Source organism: Mchenga conophoros, linkage group LG20, assembly GCF_057382185.1.
Source record: "Mchenga conophoros isolate Kocher_MC1m ecotype Shallow Benthic linkage group LG20, M_conophoros_male_GT1.1, whole genome shotgun sequence".
NCBI lineage: Eukaryota > Metazoa > Chordata > Actinopteri > Cichliformes > Cichlidae > Mchenga > Mchenga conophoros.
In genome coordinates, this window is record NC_140545.1 from 29,541,689 (window position 1) to 29,568,557 (window position 26,869).

At 40.2% G+C, this 26,869-nt stretch overlaps 1 protein-coding gene across 2 annotated transcripts in view; it reads right to left on the reverse strand.

Moving 5' to 3' along the window:
• Positions 1 to 25,560, reverse strand: part of LOC146551068 (monocarboxylate transporter 1-like) — a 31,705-nt gene extending 6,145 nt beyond the window's left edge. Inside the window, exons 1-3 of one of the 2 annotated variants that reach the window (XM_085261052.1) lie at positions 25,405 to 25,560; positions 19,960 to 20,111; positions 8,955 to 9,286 (exon numbers count right to left, since the gene is read on the reverse strand). In XM_085261052.1, the coding sequence (XP_085117178.1) occupies positions 8,955 to 9,171 (217 nt within the window). In that variant the 5' untranslated portion in view covers positions 9,172 to 9,286; positions 19,960 to 20,111; positions 25,405 to 25,560. The remainder of the gene's footprint in view (positions 1 to 8,954; positions 9,287 to 19,959; positions 20,112 to 25,404) is intronic. The other variant, XM_085261051.1, reaches the window with a different exon arrangement.
• Between the last annotated feature and the right edge of the window lie 1,309 nt (positions 25,561 to 26,869).

Consider the following 26,869-nt stretch of genomic DNA (forward strand, 5'->3'; position numbering starts at 1 on the left):
CATTACTCACAAATCAACGTCCCTCCATCTGGCCTGCATTAAATGAATCCTTTTTTTTTTTTAAATAAATAAATAGTTTTAAAGCTCAGTATGACCATCACATTCAAAACATCTACAACAACTTGATTCAGGCAGAAGAAGAACTGAGGAGTTGCTCCAAAGCTCACTATAAGCTAAATCGGTTTTATTTATGACACTGACTCATGCAAAACTACTCTAGGCCAAAGCTAAAAATATACAGACAATCTGGCAATGAAACTGCCGTTTCAGTGCATATTTTATCACTCATTGTTCAATGCTCATCCGAAGCCACAGCACAGCAGGGTTTGTAACAGAAAAACACTCATTTTCTAACACTGGAAGCCAATATGAATGAATGCAAGAGAAAAACAAAACAAATTGCCAGCAGTGTCAACAGGAATAAAAATGGACAATAAAACATTGTTTGTGTTTGGTGACCAAAAGTGAACTTCAAACTCTTTTTGCTCTAAAACATCAAGACACTAAAGAGCCTCTGCTCTTAGTGCAGCACAATAAGCACCAATTCCCACTCATCCCTTCTTCAGACACAGGCTCTTTTTCCTCCTACTGACTCAGAAAAGTCCTTAGATCACAAGATAAGTCAGAAAGAGACGTCCTGTATCCGTGCGCCTACTCATCATGAGGTTTGTGACCGGAATTACACACGGGCCACATAAAAAGCCCCCTTTCCCCACCCCGCCACCTAAAATCCTGGAATTCCTGACGACAAAGTTAGCGAACGTGTTTTTGTTTGCAGCTCCGCTACACGTCTAAAGCTGTAAGGATTACAAAAATCAGGATCAATAATCCTCTTGCCTGGGTTTCCCAAACTGCTTCTGCCAAACAATTGTATGCAAACTTTTCCTGTATTAATATATGCATTTGTTGTTTTTATAAAAATCAGATGGCTTTCTTTAAAGGGACCCAATTCTACAGCTCTACAAAGAGCACTTCTTCATAGAAACAGATGCTTCTGCGTGAACCTCACGGTATTCTTTTATGAGAGAATACTGATACACAGAATGAGAACACAAAAACTAAGGCTCTGTAAGCATCGTGTTTGATTTCCCTTCATCCTCTCAAATTTTCATTTTGTGCAGAGTTTTATCTGAAGCCTTTCATATCGTTTAATACATGAGGTCTGTAACCTCAGTAACAGTTCCAGTTGAAAAACAACTTTACAACAAGAACTCATCGTGCACATCGCCACTTATAACAGTTCCTCCCAGAAAGACAACTTTTCTGCTTTCTTAACTAGCCTTTAATTCCATGCTCTACTTTCTTTAAAGCAGCAGGCAAAAGAAATCATGTATGAGAAAGTACAAACCTTGGGAAAGATGTGGGTTGAACTTTTAAACATTTAACAAAAGAACAGGATCCCATTTAGACTGAGTCAATCAGACATAAAGAGCTGGTGTACACAGGGCTATTGACATTGCTCAAACAGCCAAATCTCCCAAAGCTACTGCTAAATCAATGCAAATCTGTTTACTGCATTTACAAAGAGGGTATTTCGTGTGGTTTCTGGGAAGAAAAAACCCCAAAACAAACCCCCCACACACACACACATTAGTGGGGTTCAATGTCAGGAAAGATTATTTCACAGCTATGATTAAAGATGTTTTGACTAAGTCTATCTGACCTTCACACTAAAAATGCCCTCAAAGCATCACATAGCGAGTGTGAACACCAGGAAGAGCGGGGGTTATTAGCAATGTTTTCATGAGTAAAACTAATCATGGCTCTCTGAAATCTTTATTCCTGACAAGGGAAATATGGAAAGTTTTACAAAAGATTTAAAAACAAAAAAACAAACAAACAAAAAAAAAAACCTCTTCACTCACGACCGCGAAAGTCACATTCATCTCGTCTGGGACCTTCGATCACGTTTTCCTTTCGGCTGAAGGAACAAAACTGAGTTTGGGTAAAAACTGACCCTTTTAAAACAAACCGAGATGGACCAGATTTCAGTGTGAGCAGGGTGCCAAGTTCAACCCACTTATTTTACATGCTCTTATTTATATAACTGCTAGAGACAAGTTTCAATAAAAATTATATCCCAATAAGAGGTTTAATGAAAAACCTATAGCGTCATTCACTGAGAGAGGACAGTCCAGCTCAAGCTTCCAGCTCAGTGACCACATGACCTCTCCTAACCTAAGTACACTACAGTGTTTGGGTGTGGTCTATGGCCAAAAACAGCTCTACTGGTGTAACATACAAACTAGTGAGGAGTCAGTGGTTAAATGGCAGTTTCTGGGTCAAATAATGATCTTTGTGAGAAGATTCTCAAAGATATGAAGTCATTTGTACTACTTTGTTGTTGGTATGTTTAAAATGCACCAATAGTACATCAAGTAAACCCAAAGATGTTTAACCAGAGCTGAAGAATGACCTGTAATTGCATTCAGAGTTTCCCGTCTCTGGATTAATTGCCCCTTGTTGTACATGGACTGACTGTTTTTTGCATGTGTAAATCTAAGCCTGGAAAAAAAAAACATTACATCAGACAGTTTAATACAAAACAAACCCGTTTTAACCAATGCCTGGCCTTTTGCCATCATTCTGTCAGCAGCTGTGACCTTTTTATGCACCACATGGTGTGACTTTGAAAGCAGTAGGGCAGAATGCAAGTGAAACTCACCTGCATTTTGCCTAATGCTTTAATACAGCTGCTCCTTTTACACCATGTTAAACCGATCTGCTGCTGGAACACAGCAAAAAATGACTATTCTTGTGCATCTGATCCTGAGTTATACACTTGCTGGTACACAACATTACATTACATACACTAATTCTTCATTTTTCGTAAACACTAAGTCTTGGATCCTGTTCCCTGTTAAACACAAATATTCCAACAATTTTGGCTAAACTTATGGCCGGCTGCTGAAATATTACTTTCTACTGCCAAATGACAACTTTGAGGGAATCACTTAGAATATGTTGGTGGTTTTAATTTCAGTACGTGATGCTTGACTCGTCTTTGGTTTCTGGTTAAAAGGGAAGTTTGCGGGTGTTAAATAGTCTCCCTTTATGATTGTCTCACTCTTACCTACGTACAAAACATCCTGCGCATTTATTTGTTCACACTGTTACTCAGCTTTCAGTGACGTTGTGCATGACTCGTGTGTGGTGTGGTTTTTTCCCCCCTCCTTTTGTGGAAGCCGGTGTGTGTACATGCCTTGCCTCATGTGTAAACCAGTCGGTGAGTAAAATGGTTGCGGTAACCTAAACCTACAGTCTTTCAGCTCCTCTCATTTAGTACAACGACTCCAGGAACTGGTGATCTGTGAATTGTGAAGCAAGAAAGGAGGAACATTTCAATATTTGGGGGAATACATTTCACCAGCTGGCTCCTGTTGTGCAATTTCACTCCTCCCATCATTTCCTCCCTCGGTAGTTTTATAAAAGTCTTAACCTGCAGAAAGAGAGTGCAGACAGAAATTCGATCTGAAAATCCCACCCAACCTGAAAATCCACTTCTGTCTTTTTGTAAATATGTCTCAACAATCTCATGTATATGTAATTAAGCCCAAGGGGAGGCTGCTTTCCAATGAGCAGACTCATAGTTTAGTCGTGTTTGTACAAGGACTTTTTTCACAGGATAGCAGGAAACAGCCCATTAAAGATGCATTTACTGGAAATACTCTGAGTGCTTTAAATGATGAAGATGCCTGGACAGAACATGCAGCAGGACTTGCTAGTAGTAAACCTGGACCTAGTATGTTAAAGATCAGACAATCTGATCACATCTGACAATCGTGTTCTTACATGCGTGACAGTCGAGGAAGTCCTAGAAAGCAGCTCTGCAGATTTCCCTTTCTGCCAGGCCTGATGGGACATTGTTCTTACCCTACCCTCTAGTCCTGACAACTTCAGGATACCTAAATTTAAAGCTCTATTCCCAGCAGTGACAGAGGTGCCTAACTAGAAGAGACAGAAGACACTACCAGAAATAACACTGCTGTAACGTCCATCTTTTCAGATTTACAAAGACTTGTGAAGTTCAAGGTGATTCCTCTGCAGCCAAAAACAAATCTCGAACTGCTCAGCAGTATGGGTGGCACATTCATTTCAAACACACATGTATCTAAACATGCAATTAGCAAAATCTCTCCAAGCAGCACTGAGCTATAAGAATACACAGCTTAGAGGCAGCTTGAGATGACTATTCTGATGACCAGATTTGTTCCCTGATTATTCAACAAGCACAAACTTGATTTTTGTACAAAGTGTTGAGTTTAGCAAGCAACGAGCCACCAAGACATCTAGCCAGTGTCGATACTCAGTGCATGTTCATGTTAACGTCAAGTAAAGCTGCGTTTCTGGGTTTATTTTAGAAATTAGTTCTTTTCAACTAAAGTAGTGAGTTTGTGCAGATGAGCCTCATACATGCCAACTGAACCTTTGTCAGCTTTAGGAAATGCAGCTGAAGAGTTAAACGTACTTTTCATATCACTAGTTAGCGTCACTGATGGCCTTAAGACATCTCAGCCAGAATTAGACCCCAAATAAGATAAACAAACACCACATTAACATCTGGGCAATCCAGTGGAGAGCGCCAACTCCAGCCATTGTCATCAACACGTACTTATAACCCAAATGAGGTCACGTGATGCATGGGGTACTTCCGTGTGCATGTTACTGCTTTTTCCAGCTTAAGTGGAAGTTTCACCAATACACAGCCCACAGAAGATTTTTATAAGCCAGAATTTGGAAAATCCTGGCTTTATGTTGGAGTCAAGTGTTAAAATCGATGGTATTATCCTGATTTTTAAAAAGCTATACGAGTGTCACCTTTGAAACTCCCATTTCAAAAGTGCACTTTCACAGCCTCATGAAAGAGTCAGTTAAAACTTTGCAATGAAAAATTTCAGATATGTTGAAATACACGTAGATTTCTTTTGTATTATGAGCTGTTCAGTTCATTTTATTTACACTAAGCTTATGTATCGCCCATTGTAATCCCTACGTTTACCCAGTAAACCACAGCATGAACCCTTATGAGAGAGGTGAATTCAGTCATTAATACAATGTGTTCTTTTTCCATTAGGTTTTGAATGGGTTACAGTAGAACAAACATCTGCTGGATTTCCTTTTTCTTTTAAATGCAAAGGCACCCATTGAGTGCTCAGTGAGGGCTATTCAAGCTGTGAATGACTCAGAGTTTGAGTGGTAACGGATGGAGAGCATGTTTACTTTGGGCGAAAGACAGAGGCAGAACCAAGAAAGCGCCAATAAATGTTTAAACCAACAATGACAGATTAAATAAAAATAAAGTGCTCCAATAATTCTGTTTCACTGCCAGCATCCCTTGCTCTGCCTCAAAGCCAGGACACTACAGGGTCATCCAGATGAAGCCCCATTAGAGCCAAGTTATATAGGTCTATCTTAATAAACTATGTAATTAAATGTTGACTGCAAATTGTAGTCAACTTGACATATTGGTTTGACTATCTCAGTCTGCCTGCCATCAGATATGAAGTCTTTCAGGAAACTAAAACCTCAGCTGCAGTTTTGTTCTTCTGTCAGGTAGTGACAGACTTTTCCTGGTAGCTGAAATGAGTGACTTGTTCCAACGGTGGAATGGCATAAAAAGGGGGAAAGGGGAAGCCCCGTTTTTGAGGCCGTGCTGCATGCATATTAGGTTAATGGCTCATAATTAAAGGATAATAGGAAGTACATCAAATGTTTAAAATGATAAACTCTAAACTAGAATGAAAGATTTAACTGAGCTCCAGGACATGAGTTCAAATCATATCTGATTAGCACCATTTCTGCTGTTTACACAAAAACATAACATTTGCACCTGATACAAGGACGTGTTTCTATAAACACAAAGCAATCCAGTCTTTGCAACACCAGGTGTGGAGGTGTGTTGTATATTAGTGTAGCATCCTCAAGTAACACTTCAGGAAGCTACAGCCAGTGGCGTGTCTAGAAAATTTTTGTTGGGGGGGCCAGGTAGGGGCACAGATTTGGAGAAGGGTGGCAGATTTAATTGGCAGATAATGTTTAAAAAAAAAAAATTCTACCAACCCTTAACCATAATTCAATAATCCTATAAACCTAATAACCAAATGCACTTTTAACTCTTATTAGAATGAGATTTTAACCACTACGGTGCAAAGTTTTTAGATACTGCGTTGATAAAGTACAAGAGATACAATCAGTGCTTTGTCAGTGTTTACTCAGCATTCAAGGACAGCAATATTTGCATAGTATTTTTACTGACATATACTGCACATATGTTTTGGGCAAAAACATTTTTGAAAATTAAAATACGAACATCTGTAACAAACAATTTACAAATTAGCCAGTTCCAATGTAAAACTTTATCTGCCTGTTAAAAAAAGAAGATAATCTTCTCACAAACTGGTGTTTGATTTTGAAACAGGAAAAAAGTGGGGAAACAACTGAAAAGACTAACATTTGAATAAAACCTGAAAGCAAGTAAATACTTTCTATGCTGCCTTATGGTAAACTTTGGTAATATTGATAAAGAACAACACTGGCTGATGATAAAATACAGTCAGCTGGCATGGTGACACTGCCAGTATTAACCTGCAGGGCTGGACTGGGACAAAAAAAATTGGGCATTTTTACTACAGACCGACCCACCAGGTATTAAAGCCATAAAGACTTTGACTGAAAACAAACCCTGTTGTGACAGTGATGTACAGTCTTGTTGGTATATGTATGATTTCTATACATTTTACGTCAGATAAAAACTTTGGTTGTAAGATTTAGATAATTATTTAATAAAAACTAGGTATTTTAAATGAGAATAAGAAAGAAAAGTATTTCTTTGTGCCCCACCTTTCCCTGTTAATGCCCTACCTGGCCCCCTGGCAAAACTTTGCTAGACCCGCCCCTGCACAGTTACCAGCTGTCAGCTACATAAAAAAAGGATCCTGGTGTTATTTGTCTCTCAGAAACAGTTCATAACTTCCCTTCAACTCATTCATGTCACCTAAAAGGTAAACCTGTTTCTCCATCACCTGTTCAGCTCTGATGATTCAGTAAGGACATCTCCTGGTTTCATCTTCATGTTTCCCTCTCACCACATATCTAAACAGACATCATGACCAGCAGCTTTACAGCTGTGGCTCCAGCAAACATCAGCTGATACTAGAAATTAATATTAAATACATTCTAACAACAGCTGATCAAGCTTAAACGTGCTGCTGTTGTTTAGCGCGACATCTGCTGGTTTCCTCTTTCTGGCGCAAAGTGGGCGATAAACAAGAGAGAAAAGCTGATCAGCTGATCATTGATCAGTTTCATGATTGAAGTAGCAACAGGAGAGGGAGGGGGAGAGAATGAGAGAAGAAGAGGCAGCTGTGCAGCATAAAGACAGAATAAATCCAGCTTTGTGTCTTTTTCCATTCTAGCTAAAGTCCGGGACAAACTGCGTCTCTTCTCAGCTCAATACGAAACGCGTAATATTTTCTCTGATTGAGGGACCATTCCATTTTTTTAAGGAGCCGTTGGCAACTCTACTAACTAACCTTATGAATAAAATAAAGTTCACTATCAGTAACATCATAGCACCCACCCAGCTGTATAAAAACTCTGTCAAACTGGCTAGAACGCAGTACGAGTTATTGCAACTGACAGTAAAAAGTCAGCAACATGAAAATAAACTCCACCTAAACTTGGTTTATATCTGACCCAGATAGACTGCAGGTCATAACTTCTTACCTGAAGTTCAGTTCACCTGACACTCGGACTGGCGGCTGCTTCGGGTCTCTCCTCCTGCCTCCCCTTCCCTCATCCACCTGTTGCCTCTGTGGAAGCCCCGTCATAGCCACCACCAAACAACGGAGTTATTTCTACACATCGACCTGCATCTGGCCAATCCACCACCTCTCATTGTTCATGCCGTTACAAAAAAAATAAAAAATAAGTCAAATAATCCCGATGGCCAGTCCAGCTATGTTAACCTGCAACCAAATCTGCAGCTCCATACAGCAATGTTACGACTTAGATTATATCTTATAACTTATAACTCTTATGTTAGCTGCCCTCAGTAGCATACTGTCTGAAATATACGACGGCTGAATTAATTCTTTAAGTGTTATTTTTTTCCTTGGTATTCTAATTTCACCGAAGTTTACTAAACTCAACAAACTTAATATTACTGACCGGGACATTTATTCTGTCCTCATTTTCTTTCACCGAAAAATTGTTTCCTGCAGTGCCATCTTTCGCGCTTGGCTCTCCTACCTTTGCTAACGTGATGCACATAGCGCAGAAGCGATGCTGCATTCACTTACACTCGGATATCTGAGCGTCACCGTGAAAACATAATCGGACATTTGATATTTGATTGAATTTTATTGTTTTGCCTTTGGGGTGGCACCTGGGGTGGCCAGTCTGGTTTGGGGGGTGGCCTGTGCCCCCCCAGGCCACCCCGCTGGACACGCCATTGGCTACAGCTGAACATAACTAAAGCATACAGGAAGACTTTTTCTTGCAGCAGGTTATTAAAAGTAAGCGCTCAGTGTTTCGGAAGCTGTGCAGTAAGTTTGGCTGACTGGGTTTATCACAGAAGTCATTCCTCTAACGTCTTTGACCATGACCATTATATTAGGAGTGGTTCTGTAAGGAAGAATGGAAGGAATGTCCAAAATGTGGATTTAATGCTCATGACTATCAATTAAGGTGATAATTGATTGAACAAAAATCAATTTAGTAGTTTTTGATTCTAAAATTAAAATTACAACCTTAGTTTCAGCTTCTTATCTTAAAGCGTTAACAACACTTTTCTGCTTAATTCTGGTTTAGTGGCCACAATAAAAAGGTCTAAAAACAAACATCTTTGTGCATTTGTATAACACCTGACAACAAACCAATTTAAAAATAAATAAATAAAATTCTTAAGGACACGTCAAGGTTTTAGTTGTTGATGTTGACGGCTGGTCACTCACCTCCTGCATACATGACAGCCAGCATGATGGAGGAGATCCAGGACACTTGACTTGGTGTGGCATCAAAGATGACCTCAATGTCTTTGAAGAACACAGTGATGGATTTGGGGAAGGCGTAGGAGAAGCCAATGGAGATGAAGGCCCCCAACACCACCACCCAACCCCAGCCACCCTCAGGAGGGGTGTACCCTACTGGCCCGCCCACTGCTGCAGGCATATCTGCTCACGACAACTGGGATGACGATGGAAATTGTGTTTAAGGCTGTTCCTGGAGGACAGCGGAGCGTCACAGGATTAGAGGATGCAGCACAAACTGGAAGTAGAAGCTGTACCTGTGAAGGAAGCGAAGAGCAGGGAGTGTGTTAAAATCCAGAAAGATTGTGCAACAAGGTGATTGCGATACAGAAAATTCCTCAGAATTTATCTAAATTACTCACACTTACAAGGCACCAAATCAAAGTACAGTCTTCATAATACTAGACCTGTCATACTAATACAAAGACATTTACTATTTTTAAAACTTTTAATATTCTGACAAATCTCAGGTGATCTGGTCTTCCTCAAAAGGAATTAAAAGTCACCAAGGATACTGCAACCACACGTGTATGCAGGGTCGTCCCCCAAAGGTGGATTTCTCAGCCAGGAAAAACCCTGCTCGTCATAGCAGGAAGAGTGCTGGTGTGACTAACAACACATCTTAGCTGAGTTGTGCCAGTAAGACACAAAAGTGCCGCAGGGGTGTATAATGCTAGAAACCTGCAACTGAAGCTTCAGAATGAAAATTAATACTCTAAGGCCAAGGGACTCGCAAGCCAGTCGACTGACAGCCTAATGGACAGATGGATAGATCAGGGGACATCATGCCAAAGCCACCACCCTTTTGAAGCCCCGATATATGACATTCTCAATTCCCAAAGAACACCTGCCAACGTTTTATTCTTTCTCAGCCATCGTTTTAATTGGGTACAAAGGTAAACGCCAAATGTCTTCATACATGTTGCCATTTGGTGACCTGGTGAATTACTTTATCGATATAAAATTCCACAGCATTATAAACGTTGGCACCATTGGGTCTGATGAAACGCCAACAGCTCAGCTGGCAATCATTAGTCATGTCGAAATTCAAGACCTGAAGGACCATTGATCAACTGGTGAAAACCAAGTTTTAAAAAAACAATGAACAAGGCCAGGGTGTGGCGTACTCCGTTTTATTGTTATCTAAGATAAGATGGCGTAAGTAGTTAGCTTTGGCCTGTTCTTTGTTGGTCTCCCTACAGTCAGAGTTTATGTTTTGCACAGAAATTAAGAAGAGAGGTTCAATCTATTCCCTGCTCCATGATGTAAATTAGCCTTTCTAGGTGAAGTGCTTAATGTCCACTTGCACAGACAGCAAGCAGGAATCATGAAGCTCTTATCTTATTTCTCTTCTGATGAAACTCAATTGCCCGGTAACTGTGCCATTTAAAACATTCCTGTTCGTGTTCAGTTCTTGAGAAACACTCCTCCCTTTGAAATGGAAGAAATCGGAAACGTAACAACCTTTATTTAAAAAAAAAAAAAAAAAAAAAAAGTTGTTGCATCAGACTCATTTCATGGCAGAGAAAGCCAAACACAGAAGCTATTTAGTGAACTGAGTGTAAAAAAAAAATAAAAAAAATAACCAGCAGCCCCAAAAGAATTACTGTTCGCTTCAATCACATCTCAAAACCTGCTCGTCCAAAGCAGCTTGCAACCCAGATAGCTGTCATGTTTCCTGTTAAACTCACTGTAAGGTTTTCATTAAGTGTTTGGCACATTTACAGCTGGAAATTCCTGATCTGCTTCTATGAATGCAACCATCTAAATGTCCCCTTTCCAATTTAGGTCACACACAGACAACTGAGCTATTTATAGCTGGCTCTGACATCATCTCTGCTACTGTTTGGTTTTGCTTTACCTTAAATGGACTTTAGAACACACCTTTATTAACCAAAAATAGACTGAAGGGACACTATAGCTCTATACTGATGCTATTTAAAGCAGAGTCATAGAGAAGCTCCCACTCAAATCACTTAAACCAATTTTTAGTGCACTGAATAAGAGGACTGTGTTCTGGGTAGAGCTGGGCGATATGAGATTTTTTCATATCACGATATGTTTTTTTCATTTCAGGCGATAACGATATCTATCACGATATAAGCCAAATAACTATATTTGTAAGATTTAAATGTGCCGTTGCTCACAAGTAAAATGTGAAATAATCAGCAGCTTGTTTTTATTTAAATATTTATTTCCCATAATAAGTTCAACAGGGTAGATGTACTTAAGGAACATGAGACTTTTTCAGATAAATAAAGGCAAATATTGCAAACTACACAAAAGGCAGCCGCTAAAGCATTTAAGTTTCAAAATAGAACAAACAAAACAGACTAAATTGTCAATTCCACTTAGAAACAAAATATTAATTCTAAAAATAAATCTTAGTTTGTTTTACAGAAGAACAGACAAAACTGACTAACTTTTGTCAACATCAAATAAACTGAGAACTAAAAGGAAATTCTCAATCTCTCCTTGTTGTATAGCTGAGCTTTTCAAACAGTTGTAACAGTTACTTTAGTCTGACAAAAGCCGAATGACGAATTAGCGCTTCCAGTCAGAGACTGAGGCTACGTCCACACGTACACGGGTATTTTTGAAAACGGAGATTTTCCGTTTTCGTTTTAAAAAATAATCCCGTCCACACATAAAGGCAGAAATGAAGGAAAACGCTGCTATGAACATGCCAAAGCAGCAGGTGGCGCTAGATTCCTAACCGTGCAGAAATGTTGGCCAATCAGAAGTCTAGAAGCCTCTGTGGGAAAAAGTAAACAAAGCTGGGGCATAGAAGCAGAACAGAGTCGTATGTGTGGACGGACAGTAACTGTGTGTATATGTAAGCATTTAAACACTGCAGAGAGTAGAATTAACAGTATTGTAGAAATTCATTTCACCGAAACAATAACGTGGTGCACAGTGTGACGCATGCACCAGTTTATTGTATTTCCAGACTTGCTTTCGGCACAATTTACAGTGCACGCTACTCTGTTTTTTGTCAGACTTGAAATAGCCGAAATACCTTCACACTACGGAACTTCTATGGCTCTTCCGTTCGACAATCTCTCCGGCATTGGAACCATCATCTGTTTTCTCTTCGGTCACGCTCGGTTGATTTTTCTAGTCTGCACACTCATTTCCTCCATTACCCGCTGGCTGCTTCCCAAACAAACACACGTGCGGCTTGGCACTTGTGCTGTAAGTAACAAGTCACGCGACGTGACGCTGCGGCTGTGATTGGTTCGGCTCTGCGCTACTTAATTTGGATTGGCTGACCTTTTTTTTTTTTTTTTTTTTTTGAGGACAAGAGCTGCGAGGTCTATCGCGATAGCTTAATTTCTCTATCGAGTAAAAGTTATATCGCGATACATATCGTTATATCGCCCAGCTCTAGTTCTGGGAAACTTCAAGAGCATCCAGCCAGTCTTTCAGTAAGAAATGAACAGCCAGGAGTCAAGTTCTCCAACACAGCATTTAGCCTTGATCATGTTGTAAACAACCATGCTCCACCAATCATTACAGATGTAGAGTGACTGGTTAACCCAGCCCCATGCTCACAGCACATCCCCACAGCTCTCACTGTTCACTCTTCTCTCACATGCTGAAACTTGTGCAGCCATTACCTCTGCCTGTGTTGGACAGAAGGGAACTAAGTTACTAGGCTAAAGACTGCATCAGCCAAATTTAAAGCACAGACTCGTGTCATTTGAACTTTGAACACTATAAATACCTTGGAGTACACATTGACAATAAACTGGACTGGGCTAAAAACACCACAGCACTTTACAGGAAGGGCCAGAGTCGTCTCTATTTCTTGAGGCGACTGAGGTCCTTCAACATCTGCCAGAAAATGCTGAGGATTTTCTATGAGTCTGTGGTGGCCAGTGCGATCCTCTATGCTGTTGCATGCTGGGGGAGCAGGCTGAGGGTCGCTGATGCCAACAGACTTAATAAACTGATCCGTAAGGCCAGCAATGTTGTGGGGATGGAGCTGGACTCCCTCAAGGTGGTGTCGGAGAGGCGGATGCTGTCCAAGATAAAGACAATGTTGGATAACACCTCCCACCCACTCCATGACATGTTGGTCAGTCACAGGAGCTCGTTCAGTGAGAGACTGAGATTACCGAAAAGCACCACTGAACGACACAGGAAATCATTCCTGCCTGTGGCCATCTCCCTGTACAACGCATCCACTTAACACACTGTTTGCTGCTACAGCTACACATGTTTCTTTTCCAAATATTTATTTATAAGTGACTTATGTATGTATGTATGTATGTATATATTGTACTATTCTTAGTTAGCGTATTGTCTGTCTTGTCTTAATGTTGGTTTAAAATGGAGCACTGTAACAAAAAATAATTTCCCCCAGGGATCAATAAAGTATTCTGATTCTGATTCTGATGTTCACCACAACACATACATACACACGAACATGACTGCTTGCAGCTCTGATTGTTAATCAAATCTAAGACCACAGACTGAAGTATTAAAGCCCTGAATCTGGTTGTTTTGCATTTTTTTTTGCTTATCAGAATCAGAATACTTTATTGATCCCTGGGGGAAATAATTTTTTGTTACAGTGCTCCATTTTAAACCAACATTAAGACAAGACAGACAATACGCTAACTAAGAATAGTACAATATATACATATATATACATACATACATACATAAGTCACTTATAAATAAATATTTGGAAAAGAAACATGTGTAGTTGTAGCAGCAAACAGTGTGTTAAGTGGATGCGTTGTACATTTTAATGAAATTTTAATGAAATCTGCAGATTATTAAACCTCACCGAAACAAACTCCTTGCTATCTAAAATATAACAGGACACCGGAGTAAACTCTCGAGCATCTCACACTTCTGATAATCAGCCGTCTGCTTGACATTTATTCAGCTGTGTAAAAACTTTAATCTCAGCCAAACCGATTTACTCAGGAACAAATAAAATACTAAAAAAAAGCCGAACAATAACATTTTTAAGTTATCTAAGTGACTCATATATCATGTTTAACCTGAGTAGCGAAAGACGGCGGTGGGTTTGAAAACGATTTGCCCAGAGTCCGGTGTTCTCACGGCTCTAGTGAGCCTTGCCCCCGGCTAGCCATCGAGCTAGTGGGTAACAGACGTCTCCGAAAACGTCAGAGCGCTTTTGAAAATATGTGGTGTCTTGATAAACTGAGCAGATATTTGAGGTTTACACAGCTACATTCCCGCCTGAAATTATGCTAAACGTTTATTTTGTGACCCAGAAAGAGTAATAAGAGTAATATTAAAACTAACTAGCTGCCGCCATTGTTGGAAACTGAGCTGGGCTGCGCTATGAATTCTGGGACACTGCTTCTTCTTCTTCGGGGTTTAACGGCAGCTGGCATCCTTGTACATGCAGTGCTGCCATCTTCTGTTTCAGTCCGTTATTACACCCTTAAATCCTGCCACTTATTCCTGCGTCTTTTGGGATCTTACAAAGCTTCAAACGAGGCGTCGACTATTAAATCAGTCGTCGACGATTTTGATAGTCGACGTAATCGTGACTAGTCGACTAATCGTGGCAGCCCTACTCTGCAGTACAAGATTTCTTCCTGTTTAAAAAAAAAAAAAAAGTTTTTCCTTCCCACTGTCACCAAGTGCTGGCTCAAAACACGTTTAATTGTTTGGCTTTTCTCTGTATTATTGTAAGGTCCATCTTACAATATAAATCACCTTGAATCAGAATACTTCATTAATTCCTAAGGAAATTAGGAAGAGACTGCTATTGTGTAAATAAAGTTGAATTTTGTTTTGCTACCTATGAAGTGCACTTATGACAGATAATTGGGCCCACTGCCTTTGAAATACAGCAGGCCTTCTATGCAAAGTCATTGCTTATAGGAAAAGATTTTGCTGCAGGTATTCAAGTTCCAGCTGGGCTTCAAGTCCACTGGCGAGAACCCTGCGCTTATGAATAAACACGCGAGCTGGTTGCCGATACACGTGTATAGCAAGTATGCTTCAGCACCATTTCAAGTATTCAAGCACCCAGGAGGAAGACCAGCAGGTAGGTTGAGAGAGCTTACCACATCCCAGTTGGTCTGCACTTTGCAGAGTGCCAACACGCGGTGTATTTCATCATATGGGTTTAACAGACCTATTGTGTTACTACTCATACTAAAAGTGGTCTGTGCAATGAGCATGTGTCACCATTCCTGAAAAGGAAGGGATGACACTGAGGTCATCTCCATCCAGTTTTACCTGCATAAAAATAATGTGACCTTTTGAGATATTATATGGCTAGACATGACCTACCTACCTACCTACCTACCTACCTACACAATCTCCGTGTACAACAGCAACAACATGTTGCTCAAGGAGTTGTTACCCAAGTCCACTTTCAGTGACCTCACCATGCAGAGTTCTCACATGCTTGTGCAAACACTTGCACTGTACCGCAAGTCAAAGTCAACCTTTGATGTGCTGCACTTAAGTGCAATTTCATAAGGGAAAAAAGCCTAAATGTAATGTTCCAATCACCATAACAAAAAACAAAAAGAAAAAAAAGGGGGGCATAAAAGTCCCATCAATTGTTACTGAGTCAGCGATAAGCTAAGCAGTGGGGTCCTGACATGAGTTGCACCACTGCCTTCCTGTGCTGAGGAGGAATGTGATGACACTGCACCCAATCTTCCTTTATTACTGACAAATCAAACTGCACTGTGTGCATTTTAAGTGTCCCCCACCACCCAGAGTTTCCTCTTCACTCCAACTTGTGGATGTTTCTATTTGAGGCTGATGAAATAGTCCCATCAGGCTCATTTATGATCCTCATCATTTACAGGAAAATGTGACACTAACTGCTAGACCGAGAGCAAACATCGCAAAGAAAGCTAAAAGGAAAGGGTCAGCAGTTTGATGGATGTTTGAAATGGACTTAACCACCAACTGTGGTCAAGATGACATCTGATGAAAAGCTCCACAGACGCCGCGCTTCCTTTCTGCCGCTCACTCACCATTAGGGCTGCCATGATTTGTCGACTAGTCACGATTACGTCGACTATCAAAATCGTCGACGACTGATTTAATAGTCGACGCGTCGTTTGAAACTTTGTACGATCACAAAAGACGCAGGAATAAGTGGCAGGATTTAAGAGTGTAATAACGGACTGAAACAGAAGATGGCAGCATTGCATGTACAAGGATGTCAGCTACCGTTAAACCCCGAAGAAGAAGAAGAAGAAGCAGCTGTGTCCCAGAATTCATAGCGCGGCCCAGCGCAGTTTCCAACAATGGCGGCAGCTAGTTAGTTTTAATGTTACTCTTATTATTCTTTCTGGGTCACAAAATAAACGTTTAACATATTTTCAGGCGAGAATGTAGCTGTGTAAACTTCAAATATCTGCTCAGTTTATCAGGACACCACATATTTTCAAAAGCGCTCAGACGTTTTCGGAGACGTCTGTTACCCGCTAGCTCGTTAGCGAGCCGGGGGCTAGGCTCACTAGCGCTGTGAGAACACCGGACTCCCCGCAAATCGTTTTCAAACCCACCGCTGTCTTTCGCTACTCAGGTTAAATATATATGAGTCACTTAGATAACTTAAAATGTTATTGTTTGGCTTTTTTTTTTAGTATTTTATTTGTTCCTGAGTAAATCAGTTTGTCTGAGATTAAAGTTATAGTTTTTACACAGCTGAATAAACGTCAAGCAGACAGCTGATTATCAGAAGTGTGAGATGCTCCAGAATATACTCCAGTGTCCTGTTATATTCTAGATAGCAAGGAGTTTATTAAACTTCACCGAAACAATCTGCAAATTTCATTAAAATTTAATAAACTATCATCTTGTCTTTATTTTTAGTTAGCACAGACCTTAAACACTTAAAGCTGTAAGCTAATGATAGTTATATAAGAGCAGATGCTGCTGGTGCAATAAGCTGTAGTTTTACGTCTAATGGATGATGATCTGATTAGTCGACTAATCGCAAAAATAATCGGTGACTAGTCGACTATCAAAATAATCGTTTGTGGCAGCCCTACTCACCATGTTCCTTTACACTTGTTGGGAAGGTTTTACTACACTTAAACATAATGAGTTCTTGGAAGACTAGCCTCTTTTTAAGTACATATTTCCTTCCCTCTCGCTTATGAATTAAAATCCAGTAGAGTTCATTTAACGCTGAAATGTCATTAAAACACTGACAGATGCCAAAAGTCAGGGTCTTAAAACTGATCGGGATCTGTGAATCTTTATTATACCTATGAGTAAATCAATACTTACACAATGCGTTGATTTTTCTATTCACGGAAACAAAGTGAAATAGTTGCACAGCTGCAATTTGATAACTGGAAAAACAGATCAAAACACAGGATGTTACAATAAGCCATGTTCCCTTTTTTAATGCCTTCAAGCATGAATGAAAGATGTCGCAGATCAGGAGAGCAATATCTGCAATTCAGTCTTTGGTAACTGAAGCTAATAAAAAGAAGCTTTTTAAAGCAAGTTAATCTGTATTTTGTTCTTTGTACTGTACATAGCCTTGCGTGACCGTGGGTTACCTTATGTACTTGGGACAGAAAGGTCATCAGAGGCCAGATCTGGCTTGAACACGCCAGCTTCTCAATTACACTTGGAAAGGGAACAGCTTATAACAACATATAATGTTTCTTTCTGCATACTGGATCCCATTTTAGCACCATACTAACCATACCAAGACTAAGACACATTACTTTCAATTTCTCCAGGAAATGTGACATTTTCTGAACAGTGATGCTCTGTAGACCAACAGCAAGCTAAGCAAACTTTGAATAATTTGGTCCATGCAAAACAGTTGCCCCATTACAAACTTTGTTCGTATCATATACAAATAGCCTTGACTGTTACTAGCCTTAATTGTAGTAATCAACCTCATTACTGCTCTGTGTCTTCAGAGTGTTTGATATGGGTGTAAACTTCCTGACAGGAAACTAAAAAGAACGTGTTTTTTAAACTACCCCTTTTTCATTAGTAATATAGGACTGAAACAGAAGATGGCAGCACTGCATGTACAAGGATGCCAGCTGCCGTTAAACCCCGAAGAAGAAGAAGCAGTGTCCCAGAATTCATAGCGCAGCCCAGCTCAGTTTCCAACAATGGCGGCAGCTAGTTAGTTTTAATATTACTCTTATTACTCTTTCTGGGTCACAAAATAAACGTTTAGCATATTTTCAGGCGAGAATGTAGCTGTGTAAACCTCAAATATCTGCTCAGTTTATCAAGACACCACATATTTTCAAAGGCTCTCCGACGTTTTCGGAGGCGTCTGTTACCCACTAGCTCGTTAGCTAGGCGGGGGCAAGGCTAACTAGAGCCGTGAGAACACCGGACTCCCGGCAAATCGTTTTCAAACCCACCACTGTCTTTCGCTACTCAGGTTAAACATGATATATAAGTCACTTAGATAACTTAAAATGTTATTGTTTGGCTTTCTTTAGTATTTTATTTGTTCCTGAGTAAATCGGTTTGTCTGAGATTAAAGTTATAGTTTTTGCACAGCTAAATAAACTTCAAGCAGACAGCTGATCATCAGAAGTTTGAGACGCTGGATAATATACTCCGGTGTCCTGTTATATTTTAGAAAGCAAGGAGTTTATTAAACTTCACCGAAACAATCTGCAAATTTCATTAAAAATTAGTCGACTAATCGCAAAAATAATCGGTGACTAGTCGACTATCAAAATAATCGTTTGTGGCAGCCCTAAATGCGGTACAATCGTAGTCTTTTTTTTTCTATTTTTATAATCGTTGTCATTTGGAAATGAGATCGCACATAAGTATGAATCGAGATAGCGATTTTCTAACGATTAATCGTGCAGCCCTATAGTATAGTATAATAATAATAATAATAATAACAACAACAGATTGGATTTATATAGCGCTTTTCAAGGCACCCAAAGCGCTTTACAATGCCACTATTCATTCACTCTCGCATTCACACACTGGTGGAGGCAAGCTACGGTTGTAGCCACAGCTGCCCTGGGGCAGACTGATAGAAGCGAGGCTGCCATATCGGCCCCCAGTAGGCAGTAGGGTAAAGTGTCTTGCCCAAGGACACAACAACCAGGACAGAGAGCCTGGGGATCGAACCGGCGACCTTCCAGTTACAGATGCGCTTCCCATACATGAATCAAAAAAAGCTGCTCGAGGTGAATCTTGCATGCTCTTACCGAAAGATTCCCAGAAAACAAGTACACTGTACCGTGGGATGTTCTGTCAACCAAAAAGGACTACACACAAAAATCAGTTAGAAAAAAGAAAAAGCTACTACATAGTAGTGCACATCAAAGGCCTTGAGTAAAAAATAAAGACCTAAAGCTGCCTGGAGAAGTTACTGTGAGAGCTACCCATCTTATGATGGCTCCAAGTTTGTTTAAGGGTACCTGGAAACCAAAAATCCCTTCAGAAAGAAGAGATTTCTCTTTTTTTCCAGTTTTATCCACTTCAAAAGATTCCTGGACCTGAATTGGAGGACACAAGATTGTTTGTTGGATTGTGTAGAATTATCTGACAATGACATGGATGAAGGTTATGCCAGTGGATCTTATTCCTAAGCAAAACTGGGTTTTTTTTTGTTTATTTGTTTTTGTAGGCATTCCAGACGTGTTTCTGCAGATATGAATACAGGTGGGCATTGAAACGTTTGGTTTGCACTTCTGTGTACCTCTGCTGCCCTACAGCACAAGTGCAAATGTGCAGTGTGCGAATAAGAGGCTTGCTACAAAAACAAATTCTCACTTCATGTATTGCAAAAACCCAACTACATGTGCATCACCGGTTAGAAACGTTCGTTTTATACGTCACAGACCAAACCAGCATCAGATATCATGTCACCCAGACAGAAAGAAGTGAGATGTGAAGTTTACGGACTGCTATTAATGTGAAACAGGCTTCACCAGTGGGAACGGAATAATGCTACCTTTTCCCCTGAGGTCCTACTGAGCTGTGCTGAAGCCCAGTTAGGTGTTTGTGTGCGCCAGTAAAGCAGGACAGGTCCTGAAGGAACCATCAATGAGGCCATTCATCCCCACTAACAATGCTTCTCTCAGAGTGTAGAGGGGATGGGGTTACCTGAAATCCAACAGACTGAGAATAAATAAGTGGGTACAGCAAGTGAAAGGTTACAAAAGTCTGACAATAAATCAAACTGAGGCTGGATTTATACAATGTGCCCTTGTACTGAGATTAATGACCAACCTTTAGAGGGTTCGACTGCAGGACAAACACTATCAGCACTGAGATTAAAAATACCAGGCCTACTTAATTTCCCAAATGAAAGACAAGATACTGCAGCCACTCACTGAAAACTGGTGACAGGAAGCAAGGGAAGGAAGAGAGAGAAGAGGGTTAACCAGGGAGGAGTGAGTGTGCAATTTTACAGCATCATGATGACTCAGGAATTCCTTAACCCCATGACTGAACATAAGACAACGGGAGGAGTGAGTGTGCAATTTTACAGCATCATGATGACTCAGGACTTCCTTAACCCCATGACTGAACATAAGACAACGTAAGTTTTGAACTCTCACTTTCGATTGGATTTTAATATCTTGGAACAGCAGAAAAATTACTTTAGATGACACAAGATGATCTTTTCAGTTAAGACTTGATTTTATATAAACCAACTGAACCCATTTTTCTGATCATTACACCAAACAATATTACTAGGCAAAATAACTGCAGTGTGATGTTTACCAGCTTGCAGTGATTAGCACTTAAACCCCACTGCTGTTAATGTGGCCCCATTGTGCATTTCAGAAACTCACGTACACATAAATCCTTATACTCTTGCATGCAAAGCCTGTGCATGTACACATGCACGTAGGCCTGATCGAGGACAATCAGCTGCCACACGCAAATGTTCTAGCCTGGAGTCCAGCGATGCTCACGTAAAGCTCGTGCAGGTGTAAATGCACGTACTCAAACCATGACCAGTGTCAAATACTATTATAGCATTCAGATACTCGCATTACAGGATTCCTCTTTGTTGTGGAGTATCTGCTTAACTGACCCGTTTATTGGAGAAAATAAAATATGGATTTTTTCTAAGGCCAAGTTTTAAATATTTAAACAGGACTTTTTATTTATTCAAACAAGCTGAAAGGCCAAAATTACAGATTTGGATTATTAGATGGAGGGAAAATGTTTTCCCTCCCATCTGATCACTTAATCGCTTATCATTAATTGGGGTGAATTAATAATTCATCCATTTGGATAAGGGAATTACGGGTGTGGCTGCTGTGACTGACAGGTTACCTGACACACCTGACCTGCAGTCACTAAACTGGACCTTTCCACTGCATTTATGTAGTCACTGTGACACCTTTTTAAAATATTATCCCACTTGCTTTACATAAGTCATTTGCACGCATGAACTATGTCCATGTCAGGAGAATCACTTGAGGACATTGTCAAACTTGTGGTTTCTAACATGTGGAGAACTTGTCACGTGCAGGCAGGCAGACTTGCCTTTCACCACATGAAAACAGTTTGTCCCCTCCATCATGTGGTGCTGCTTGGGTTAAGGGAACAGGAAGACGATCCGGTGTGAATTCCCTATACAATTACCTGCTCAACTTTCATATGGACTAATTACACAGACTCTGTATCTCATTGTACAACTGTATAGTGACAATAAAGGCATTCTATTCTATTCTATGGGGGAGATGACATGGTCAAGACTATTTAAAGTCCAACCTGACAAATTAAGAGATTTCTGTTCTCACGTCCTGCTGCTCTGGTTAATGTCTATAAGGTTGAGAGCTGTGGTGCCAGTGTAAAATAGCTCAAAGCTATAAATGAGAGTACCACACTACATTTACTATCTATTGCTCCAAAAGATCCGCCTAAACCAACCCAGGTTGATTCAGGTGATAGATACTGGGTGTCTTCTCCAACCAAAACAATGCAGTCTGTAACCAACGACTTCTGGTATTAACACACTGGATACCTGCCAACAATCACAAAGACAAAGATGCACTTGAGTGTTGCAGTTTTTGAAATTTGGCTGTCATATCCTCAGAATTGATCAGTCCTAACAATAAAGATTACCTGCAACAAATATTTAATAATGAAGTACTGCTGACTACGTGCTCACCTTACCGGCAATACCTGAGTGCTAGAACATGTCTGTAACACAAAAACCACACTGGGAAGACCTGGAAATCTTCCAATAAATGCTATGTGTGTTTTTAAACAGGAATACAACCAAGAAAGAAAGTGAACAAGTGAACTTGTTTTAATAAGGTGTTCAGTGGGAAGATATATTTGAGCTCCGGGTCCACAAAGTCAAATTTAGTATCATTTTTGGCCCCCCACAGATAAGAGAACTCACAGCTGGAGCAAAGTGTTAGTTTAATATTTAGTGCAAATGATTAACTTTGGGCTTATGAAATGTCCGGTTAAAGCTGTGGGCTTGCGTACATAGTTGAAGAGGGGAATCTGTGACACCCATGGTGCATTTTGGCAACGAACTTTTAACCACATTAATTTGATTTCAAATGTACCTACTGGGCTCATTTCCAGTTGCACAAGGAGAACAGTATGTCACTATTATTAAGTCTAATCAGCAAACAGGTTTAAGCAGGACCTGTTCTGCTGGTTTCAAGCTCCATATTTTATTCTTGTGCCTCTATTAAAAATAACTGCACAATTCAAAGTAATCCTTATTTATCTTAAACTGTGCCTTGGTGCAGCCACTCAGTCTGAAACTAGCCATTTTAGCTTGTAGGCTTTGTATAAATGGTAATATGGTTAGTGAACTCCTGTTGTGAAACCTCAAGCCGAGGCCCTTCACAATGGGATGTTAACACCTTGGTGTTTTGAAACTGGAAGTAACAAAAGTGCACAATTGTAGAGTAACAACTTTGCTAGCCCCGATATATTTCTGTGAGAAATTTTAATCTAGTACTGTGACAATTATTCACAGTAAATAATCATTCTGACTAGTGTGGATAGTACTTACAGGAAGTTTAAATGTTAAATATGAGCAGACACTCAGATTTCAACTTTAAGACATCTTCCTTTCAAAATATAGAAGGGACTTAAAAAAACCAAAAAAAAAAAACCTGTTTCAATAACTTCTGTCAGCTACAAATTGTGTTTTCCTGAAACCCAGGGGGAGATGTTCAGCTGTTTAACTGTCAGTCCACTAGGGAGGCCAGAGTTCAGAGGACAGCCACCAGCACTCAGTAGCTACAAAGAAACATAAATCCAGTGCAGTGTTTATCCTTGTAGGGGTCACCTTGTCACCGCAAGTGGAAAATGACACAGCAATCACTCATTTTATGCACCACAGCTTGAGAACATGCAGTGGTTACACACCTATTAATAAACAGTTCTGGCTGTTTGGGGACAATAAGGGTTGCATGGGATCCCTTTGCGTGTGGCTGTCATGCGATCTTTCCATTCACCCGTGACCCTGAGAGGGTCAGCATGTGAAACTCATTGAGTGAGATAACACGTTCGCCTGCAGTCAGATGCAACATACTGGAAATCACACCTAAGATGCAATTTCTATGTTGCCATTAGAGCTTTTTAAACAACAGGGATGATTTGATTCTTTTTCTCCCCTCTGCTCACATATTTTCAAGCTGTTGCATCATTGCTTTCTGTGTAATCTGAGAACTGGACTGAGCTTTTTGAAATGCAGAAACAAACTAACACGACACCAAAAACAGAGACTTTATCATATTTGGATGCTTGGAAATAGTGTTATCAGCCAGTAATATCAAATCTAGTAACTAATAATCCAATTCTTATTACACTGGGCCAGATGAAGCCATTGAGCACAAAAGCTCGACGTAGCTTTCGGTTGAAAATGTGAAGAAAATAGGGCAATTTCTCAAACCTGACTTCTGTTTAATTGCTAGCATGGAGCAACACTTGTGACTGCTAAAAGACTATTGTTATACATAAGAACTTTTATGAGCCCTTTTAATCTGACTTCTGAACTCTTTACTGGTCATTTTATGGACTCAGTCGCAAGTTTCAGGTCATACAGAATAAAACATTAAGACATTAAGAGTTAGAAATTAGGATTATCCAGACTATGTTCACTGGTTTAGATTTGTCCATCACTGGCTGTTAGCCAACAAATGTACTGTTCCCAGACAGACTCTCTTGCTCATCACATCCAGTTTCAAAACACTAAGATGTGGATGGCGGAAAAAAAAGCAAAAAAAAAAAAAAAAAAAAAAAAAAAGCTTGGGTCCATGCTATATAACATGACTTCAGAAACCATTTCTGTGATGGCACATCATCTGTATCCAGGCTTTACACCACCTACGAGCACTACACAGAAAATTTAAGAGTAGTTTTCCATGGGGAAACGACCACAGTGGTCAGGATATGCAGGCTGAATCTCACTTCTGAATTTCTTGCAGCGGTGACTTTTAATAGTCACTGACATGGGTGGGACGATGGTGCTGACATTTTCGAATAAGAGGCAGTGGAAGAGGTTTCAGACTTGGCATTGGCATGGCGTCTCTGGAAATTGTGGCATCTCCCCCCCAAACAGACAACAGTCAAGAGATTTTGTTCACTTTCTGAACTCTTCACTCACTTTCCAAAGTAATAAAATATATTTTGCTTATCAAATGACTGGCATGATAACAAAAACTCATTTCCTTAAAACAATACAGACTAATCATGCCTAGTCAAGCTTTCAAGAGCTCCATTTTAAGCCAGGAAAAACACTTTGTGGGGACGTGCCAACCGAATTAAGTGAACTGGACCTGTGGGTGGATGGGGGCACGCTAGGGACCCAAAGGTCCCTGGGGGAAGGGGTGAAATCACTAGAAGAGTGAAACGTCCGTGGAAAACCACAATAGGAAACGAGGGAGAGGACTCTCAGTCAACACGAGATGGAAAATGACAAAATTGACATCACACTGACTTTCTGTATGACTGTTCTGGTAAAGTCACAGAAACCACTAAAATTCCTTTTTTATGCGGCTTCGACAAACCTCTCCAGCAGATGAGATGTGAGGCCCTTCACGTGTTTGTGCCACAAAACTTTTTTTTTTTTTTTTTAAAAAAACATCCACATTGCCTTCACATGTGGATGTAAAAATAGCGGCAAGTCAGCATCACGCCACGGTAAATGAAACCACGTCGCTTCAGAGCGTCCTATAAGGCCACTTAGCTTCAATCATGTGCGCCTTGTCGTAGTAAACGGACTAAACAACGACAGGGGAACTGGGTGGGTTGAAAGTGGCTCACACATGAGGCGGCTAACCGAGAAGCAGAGCAAGCTAATTTAATGCAACTTTAGCCGTTGAGCCCAAATTGTGATTTAAAACTATAAAAAGCGGATCTTTTGCCTCAACACGCCACGTTGGGATTCTCGGTCCCGCTCACTCACCGCGGAAGGTTCTTCGGCTGCGTCCGCTGGAAGCTCGGTTGAGCTCGAGTGGCCCCCGGTGTCCCTTTTGTTGTGGAGTACAGCGACACGTTGCTACGGTACCACCTCCGGGTACCACAGACCTCAGACTGAGAGGAGTTACGGGATGGTGATGGCGTTATAACCGTAGCGCATGCGCATGTGAAAGAATCTCATAGTCGCAGTAAGGGGAAGCTGAAAACGTGCACGTGCGACTATGAGGCGGGGCCTAGCGGGAACCATATGTGACTTCAACGGAGAACGGACGTTGCTTTGTAAAGATGAAGTCTAACACGTCACACTACGTGCTTTAAGCGCCTAATTTTACAGAAGAAATGAATGGAAACCAAATGGAGTCACTCTACTGAGCCTCTATTTACTTACAGTTTTATTTGGTTTAGGTTTGAAATATTGAGAGATGCTTGAGATCTTTGTCTCGAGTAGCAGCCTAAATACTTTTTATATCCATCACCTCATATCCTAAAACCATATTGATTAGCAGAAACACTGCAATATCCAGCAGGCTGTCTCTAACAGTACAATTTATATTACTCAGACATGCCAGTATCTACCTATGCTTCAACCCCAAGTCAAAATTAAATCTAGCTTAAATTCAATAGAGCATGAATGTCAAACTGACTTTACGTAATGGGCCACACTTTGATCTTAACTGGACTGGACTGGTGAAACTTGTCGTTTGTGTCAGTGTAAAGAAGTGTAACTGCGCATTTAACCCTCATAATTAGAAAAAGTGGTGCAATTAAATGATAAAAAGTAAAATTACTGAAAAGCTTCAAGCAGCTCATTGCCCAGACTGTCCTGTAATCATACAGCAGAATTCACAGAAAATGTGTTTAATTTACTGTTTACATTGTAAATAAATAAATACATTTCTGTTCTAGACAGTAAAAAACTGAAAAAAACTGAGACTTTTCTCCAGTTTAATTGTTTTTCTGTTACTTCATTGCTTTAGTGTAGTGTGAATGTCTGTGGTGAAAGTCTATCAGTAGGACAAGCTGTAAAATTTATGAAAATCCAGTTAAAAGCCCTAAATGTAAGTACTCCTCATTTATCGAGAAGGGCTGGATTGGAGTCTTTGCTAGGCTGGTTCTTGTACTTATTTTTGCAATAGAGAGTCTTTAGGGACTTTAATCCAGTAAAAGACAGTAAATTATCATTTTTCAGGAAACATAAACCAAAGACAAAGGAAGAGAGGAAAGGGGGAAGACATGTTAGGAGGTCTGAGAGAGAAGGGAAAAGAAAGGACCACAGAAAAGATTAGTGGATGTATTAATGGAGGACATACAAAGGGTTGGTGTGACAGAAGAGGATGCTAGTAATAGGATGAGATGGAGGCAGATGAGCAGCTACTGTGAATCTTAAAGCAAGAAGCCAAAAAAAGAAGATATGTAATGAGACTCTTTGGTATGTTCTGTAGTGGTCTCAA